General features: G+C 46.6%; 1 protein-coding gene across 1 annotated transcript; it reads right to left on the bottom strand.

The window, feature by feature from the left end:
• Positions 1-185: 185 nt before the first annotated feature.
• LOC307004512 (uncharacterized protein) lies at positions 186-5,175 on the bottom strand. The gene is made up of 7 exons (XM_079623832.1): positions 4,321-5,175; positions 3,860-4,187; positions 2,965-3,772; positions 2,653-2,859; positions 1,813-2,285; positions 1,219-1,724; positions 186-1,142 (listed from the first exon to the last, which is right to left on the bottom strand). The coding sequence occupies exons 1-7, from the start codon at positions 4,671-4,673 to the stop codon at positions 476-478; spliced, it is 3,342 nt and encodes a 1,113-aa protein (XP_079479958.1). The 5' UTR covers positions 4,674-5,175; the 3' UTR covers positions 186-475.
• Positions 5,176-7,500: the final 2,325 nt, after the last annotated feature.

Here is a 7,500-nt window from a genome sequence, read left to right as displayed (position 1 = left end):
GATTTATCTGATTTATTTTAGGACACTTAAAATGTTTTATTAAAATGAATACACACAAATATTGAAATGACATTTCAAATGTAAAATGTTTTATTAAAATTAATACATACAAATATTGAAATAAGTACACACACACATATATAAATATATGTACATACACACAATATATAGGACAGATTGCACATTCCAGTCCCAAGGCAATTCAAAGCAGCACAATGAATAAGAGTGTGAACAGTATTATTTACTAAAACTAAGTACAAGACATTAATAAACAACAATAAACAACTAACAATGTGGAAATAGAATAGAACATTCTGTAATATAAATGAAACAAACAAGTCATTACAGAAAGATGGGAAAAAAAGAAGGTAAAAGTATTTACATTTTAACATCAATTAGTTGCAGCTGAGGTAAGTATCAAGATTTATTTACATGTTTACATATTTACAGTCTAGTATTTACAAGATTATTATTATTATGGAGGTGGCTGTCCAGGTTTTTTCTGCTGGCGCTGTTCTACCAGCCACTCCTCTAAAGATTTGCCACCAGAGACACTGGGGCAAAACGTGGCACTGCCGAAGCGGCTGTGGCCGAACTCCTTAGTTTTGGGCTTGCCACAATTAGAGCATTTGTTATATGCCACTTCACGGACATATTTCCTTTTGTGGGCTCCACTGGCCTCCTCTTCTGCCCTGCGTCGCCTGTTCCTCTGAGTGAAGCGGGACACAGAAACAGAGGCAGTGGGAGCAGGAGCCTCTGGCGCGTCAGGAAATACTGGAGTTGGAGCCAGGAGAGGAGCAGCTGAAGGGCCACCTGCACCTGCTGCCATCAGCGTGGGCACAGGGTTCAATAAAATGAACTGGGGCAGTGGCACAGGAAATGGGGGAGGAGTAGGAGCTGCTGGGGTAATGGGCCGCACAATTGTAGCGCTGGCAGGTCGTTTGCCCGGCCGTAGCTTAGGAGCCTGTCCCGCTCTGTTAGGAGGAAGGACAAACTCATGCCGGGCCCCTGATGTGGAGGGAGCCTCATCCAGCCTTTCCCGCGGAGCAGGAAGCTGTGAGCTGGCCACAGCGATGCGGTCTTCTGCAGCAAGGCCCTGGGTAAGGACAGTCACTTCCTGGGTGTTCTCCCTTCGATTAAACCTGCAATCAAAAAATGTATTAATTATAAATAACTGCTATCCCTTTCATTCAAATGTATATGTAAAACCATGCTTACCACTGAGTGAGAGTCCTCTGATTCAGCACAAACAGCTGAAGTGACGTGGCCTCCATCAGAGTGTGGCAGTTCAGCACCAGGTCTCGGATGTGGTGGTAATCGTTGAGCACCTTAGTCCAACGAGGAAGACGGACTCCATCTTTCTTAGTTGGGGACTTGTGCAGTGCACACAGTTTGATGCACATGGCCTCGACTAAGCGACTGGTGCTGGGCCACTGAGCCGGCCCCCCAGGATGACCGATCAGACACCTCTTCACACTCTCCACACCCGGTGTCACTCCTGTGTTTTTCGGAGCCTTGAAGCGTCCGTGGGTCAGTTTGGGCTGGTGTCTGGGCTGATAGTGGATCCTCCTCTTGTCCCCATCAGGAAGAGCAGTCCACAGACGGATGACCTCTGTGACCTGCTGCTCGTCCAGGTAGAGTGCCTGACGGAGGGACATCAGGTACTCAGCCAGATCCTGCACCTTATCCCAGCCCGCAATGCCATCGGGTCCAAGAACAGGAGCCTGTAGAAGTATTACAATAACAATACATAGCATGTTAAATGTCAGAGTGTAAAAGCAAATGGAAACTAATAATGAGCAGCTTACTTACAGGAGCCTGGTCTGCAACACTGGACCCAGTTGATGTTGCAGGAGCAGAGGCAGCACTTGGCTGGACAGAAGGCTGTGGAGGAGACTGCAGAGGAGGGTGAACAGGGCGCTGCAGAGGAGGGTGTAGAAGAGGCAGAGCAGGGCGCTGCTGAGGAAGCTGGGCAGACCGCAGAGGAGGCTGAGCAGGGCGCTGCAGTCCTTGGCTGGATGTGGGTGGCTGTAGTGAGGATGGTCCTGGTGCAGAGGGACAGGGGTTGAAGGCCTGGGGGAAGCTGCTGTGGACTGGGACAGTCTCAATGGGGTCATAGAGGACTGGCACTGTGAGGTCCTCAGGTTCCTCCTCAACGAAGCCTTCGTCCTGCACCACCTCATCATCCATCTGCTCCACCAGCCGATCCTCCTCTTCTGGGTTATCCATAACAGTCAGGGATTTCCCAGACTGACTGTACAGATACTCCATACCCAGCAGCTCCCCTGCAAAACAACACACATACAAAGCACATTCACATTATTATAACTGTAGTGGCTATTTGTCCATAACAAACTGAAACAAACAAACAATCAAACTTTTCAAAGTTTGATCGTTTGTAGGCTTGACGCAGTTTAACAGATAAAAAAATGAAAATAATAAACAATAAAATAATAAGCATAAATGCAAAATAAAGCAAATTCACTTTAGGAAAAGAAAGCAAATAAATTAGGCTATAAAGGCTCAAATTAAGCCTAAATTAAACAACAATAGTTGAAGTATTTGAAATAAAATATAAAAATGTACACTCAAACACTCATACACCTGTATAATGTATAATCTTTTGTTTGAGTTAACATGAATAATTCTCACCTGTGTAAGCCCCTGGAGGCTGGTAGCGCTCATCCAGGGACATCTTCAACACTTTGCGGCTGAGCCGGTCCATTGCCTCCCTCTCAGCGCTGCTGTAGGTCCTCAGGTCAGTCTTTCCCCTTACTGCTTCATCCATCCGGTTCTGGTTCCAGCGCATCAGGCCTTCCAGGAGATAGGCCTGGAAATGCGCATCACTGGCACTAGTCCCTAGAGGTTAAATAAAGTCAAATATATATAATCTATGTATTCAGAACGGCAGAACAGGTTATAAAAGTTTTACGTTTTTAGCAGGTTATAAAAGTTATAACCTACCTGGGATGAAGCGATTTAAATGGAGGTGGAAAGACTCCAAGGAGGTGGAGCCACAAGCACAGCGATAGCAGCTGAGCTCCACACCACCCTTCTTCACTGTGTCTGTCTTCTGGTACAGAGGGAAGCCCTCTGGGTCCTGAATACAGGCAATGTGCCTCTGCTGGTCTATCCAGACCTGTTGGATGCGCTCGTGGTCCAGCAGTGGTACACCCAGAGTGTCCCTTCCCTTCTCACTGTCCATCTCTTCAATGAGTGCCTTGATCCTCCTGGTGGTCTCCTCCACTCCTCTGGTCCGCTTGCGACAGTGCAGCGCCAACTCCTTCCTGGTGATCAGCTTATCCAGGGCCTTCTCTGAGACTGGACCAGCTCCTCTGGCCTGTAGCTCCCCCTGTTTGGCCAACCGAAGAGCAGCGACATCATCTGGATCCAGCTCAAAGATGCACCTGGAAAGCCGAGTCATGAAGGTGCCGTAGAGCCGATGAGCCTCCGTGATGACACCTGCTGCAAAGCGCCGCATGAAGTGCCAAATGTGTAGGCGCACTTGGAGCTCATCCCACTCTGTGAACATGGCTCTGACCTGCGACTGTCCGTGTGCGAGTGGGCTGCAGCAGTCTCTGTCCACATACATGACGGCGGGCGGTGCCACTCCCGCCTCTCTGTACCTCTTCATGAGACCCGCCGCCATGGGCCACAGTCCATGCCCCTCTGCCGCTGTGAGCACTGACACCAACACCTGGCCGTGCTCATTGCCTACATTAGTGCACCAACCAGCAGTGTTGGCAGCAGCGCCGGCCAGTTTTTTGGTGACCTATGTAAAAAAAACAGTAGAATAAACAAATGTAAGAAAAATTTAAGATAATAACAATTATTATTATTCAAACTTGACTTTTTATACCTTTTTGGTGGAGTCCATCTTGAGGACAGAGCCAAAGACCGAGGTTATTTTGGCCTTGACCTCAGGTAGCCGCGAGAGGACGTCCCTGGCATACACAGACAACAGCCACTTGGGTTTGGGGATGGGTGGGAGGGGTGGGGGCGCAGAAAAGACTGCAGGCTCAATGATGGAGGAGTCTGTGAAGGGCTCACAGACAGTGAGGTACTCCAGCGTCCGCTGTGACCACGCTGAGGTGTGCTGCTCCTGCAGCTTTTTGTGAAGCTGCGTGACACTGTTGCCCTGGGTCCTCTCCCGCATCATTATGACTACACGGTAGTCACACGAGTACCTACAGACAGTCAAATAATTATGTTCAGTGCCACATCTTGCTATTTCAATGTTAATGTCAGTAAAGCAATGTATTTGATTTTATACAGTACAACAAATTACAGTGCATTGCTCTAAATATGAATGTGTTCTACCTGTATGTCAGAATGGCGGGGAATTTTCTGCGGTGTCCCATGTCGAGCTGTCCCAGGATGTCTTCAGACCAGGCTGGATACTTCTTCTTGCACCCTTTGCACTCCAGATACTCTGTTGCCATGTCATACCACCCGTCTATGTCCAGGACCTTGCGCACAGTGCGATAAAGGCCAGCAGCTGTCAGCTTGTGGTTATTGCAGGCTGGCTGGACACAGACAAGTGGAATGGACCACATCTTCAGCGGCATCCAGAGGAACAGAGGGCGGCAGAAGAAGATATCAGGAGAAGCAGGGGGCTGGGTGAAGACGGTCGGGGGCTGGGGAGGGTACCACCAGAAGTTGGGATGTGGCATCAGCTCAGGCTTCCCTGTTTTTGAGTTGGCCCTGAACAGAGTCTTTCTGATCCAGTCCTGCTGGAAAGATGGGAGTTGCTCGTTCCAGTGGACAGGAAGCTCTGCAGGCGAATGGGACACCTGGCCAGGGGTCCACAATGCTGGAGGAGCAGGGGTAGGAGCACGAGCCGGGGCAGGAGAACGAGCCAGGGCAGGAGAACGAGCCAGGGAAGGAGCAGGAGCCGGGGCAGGAGCACGAGCCGGGGCAGGAGAACGAGCCAGGGCAGGAGCAGGGCCTCTCAAGGCCGCAGTGGCTGGAGCGTAAAAAGACACAACATAATTATCTTATTGTTTTAGACTTTCACTGCATGACTTTCTCAGCTCTGCTGGACAGCTACTGCGATTACAAGGTTTAGTGCAAAGCATTTATGATTAGTAGACAGGCAACATGATGATGAAACGATGGAAGGAAGCAGTGAAAATCATCCTGTTTATCACCCAAGCACCATTAGGACAAATACAAGAAGAAAAATGAGATGGGATAAGCAAAATGTGAAGCAAAGCAGCCCAAACACTGTGAGTGCCTCTAACTACAACAGCCACTTATTCCAAGGGTAGTGGGGGACGTGTGAGATGACAAGAATGAGCTTTAGTCTGTGATTAAGATAAAAAATGAAATAAAAACCTTTTACATACACCTTTAAATTCCCTTTTTGCTTTGAAGATGTTCACTCAAAGAGTGAATGTAGATTGACACCTGAGAAGTGCCATTCCTCTGTGTTGTAAAATAAAAGAATATGATATGTCATTTAAAAAATACTGTTGTCACAGAATTGTTTGTAAAATATTGTTTAAGATTTACATACCTTGAGGAAGTTGCTCCTCAGCTTGTGAAGCTACAGTTGCCATCTCCTCGTCATCTTCCTCCTCAAAAAAATCCCTAGCAGCAGAGTCTGTAAAATAACATAAAACACTAAGCACATGTCACCAACACACTTGTATGCGTTAAGTGATACTCACCACATGTAAAGAGTCGTCTCCGGGCTGCGGACTCAGACGCAGGAGGGAAACGTGGTCCTGCAGCTGCTGTTGACAAAACACGTATTTTCGTTAGACATATATACTGCATAATATATAGGCTACTGTAATTATTTTAAAGCTGGCAAATCACTTACAGGGTTTGGCTGGAGACAAAATCTTGTGTGCCAGCTGTGAAGCAGATAAATGCTTCCCCCGCGCCAAAAGGGCCTTCACCTTGGTCACCAGCAGTGGCCTGTTCTGAGTGCCAGCAGGTGGAGGAGGAACATACATAGTGCCAGTGGGCACAGCAGCAGTAGGGGCAGATGCAGCGGGCACAGTGGTGGTGGGCATGTGGGCTGGAGCCTGCCTCTTCAGCACGTATGCTTTGAAAAGGGCCATGTTGGTGTTGGGCCTGGCCTTTGCCTTCTTTAGGTAGGTGATGAGAGCCTGGGCCTCCTTGCTTGGGTCCTCATACACCTCCTTTATTGACCTACCCTTAAAATCACCAAACTCCACCATCAGACATCCAGAGTCTCCCGTCCTCTGGGCCTCCTGCAGCATGGCCTGTTTTTTCTGATACACCTCCACAGCCTCACCTACCTCCCTGATCTGCGAGGTGTATCTGAGGAACAGGTGTTTGTTTGCCGACAGTGGGTTGTTCCTCTCCTCCTCCCCCAAAATGCTGCTGACCAGATACACTGCATACCCCAGTGAGTTCTCCAGCAGCCACAGGAACTTCTGGCCCTGGTGTTTCCTAAACTGGATCTTGCAGTGAGCCAGAACCAGGAACTGGTCTCCAGGATTCCCTCCATTCTGCCTCACAAAGGCAGTGGCCTCAGCCAGGACCTCCTCCTTACACCTGGCTCTCCCTGCCACCGTGATCTCACTCCTATTGGCCTCCTCAGTTGGCCCCATGAGGAGTCGACCCTCAGAGGTTTTTCGAAAAAACGGGTATGCATACATAATCTGAAAGGACACAGGCATAAACAGAACATAGCTGTCATATTCCAACTGAAAGTATTGTGCTACACCATTTGTTTTTAATGTAATTGATTAATGATCATATGTTTTATGAATTGATTTTACCAGCATTATTGTTATTATATACAACTGTAAATCACTTTGAATTGCCTAATGTACAAATTGTGCTCTACAAATAAACTTGTCTTGACTAGCCTTGCCTATATGACTGTAAATCATTTATTAATTGAAACACTGGATTTATAAAACCTTTCAGCATTCAATGAACTTACAATGGGCTTAATTCATTTGCAAATCATTCACTGCTGTCCTGGAGTCGCTAAGTAATTGTAGTAGCATTGATTCATATTAAAATACTGTACAATCTTATCATATTTAGCTATTACCCACAGTATCTTGACAGCATCAAGTAACACTTCTTGGTACAATCTTGCTGGTATCATGCCATGCATAAATCATTTTGTTTTGTTTAGCTTTTGTGGCAGAGATTAGGAAGCACACAATATAATGTAAAGGTAAAAATATGATCATCAAACAGATCTAAAACGTAAAATTGTAAATCAAATCGTTTTGGTATATATTTTATAAGTCCTGGTGTCCTCTACAGAGGACATAGTATAACATATATATGAATAAAACATTATAATGTAATGATACACAAAAAAATACTAAATTAACAACAACAAAAAAATTGTCTCAGGATATAACGTTAGCTTAATTAGCGGCCGGCTAATTAACTTGACAGTATTGACATGTTTTTTACTGTATTTATCATGGGAAATGTTACAGGTTCACAGGTACTTAAGAATACGTGTGCTATACATGCTAGCTAGCTATATTGGCATGT

This window comes from Phoxinus phoxinus (genome assembly GCF_949152265.1).
Source record: "Phoxinus phoxinus genome assembly, chromosome: 9".
Lineage (NCBI taxonomy): Eukaryota > Metazoa > Chordata > Actinopteri > Cypriniformes > Leuciscidae > Phoxinus > Phoxinus phoxinus.
Note: the sequence above shows the minus strand (reverse complement) of the source record. Positions and strands in the feature narration are given on the sequence as shown.

What these genes read in the sequence shown, in the direction of transcription:
- LOC307004512 (XM_079623832.1), bottom strand. Translation starts at nt 4,673, where the DNA reads ATGCCACATCCCAACTTCTGGTGGTACCCTCCCCAGCCCCCGACCGTC. An exon ending in GCCTCCAGGGGCTTACACAG is followed by an intron (nt 2,286 to 2,652) that starts GTGAGAATTATT and finishes GTTGTTTTGCAG; the next exon opens with GGGAGCTGCTGGGTATGGAG. An exon ending in GTGTTGCAGACCAGGCTCCT is followed by an intron (nt 1,725 to 1,812) that starts GTAAGTAAGCTG and finishes ATACTTCTACAG; the next exon opens with GCTCCTGTTCTTGGACCCGA.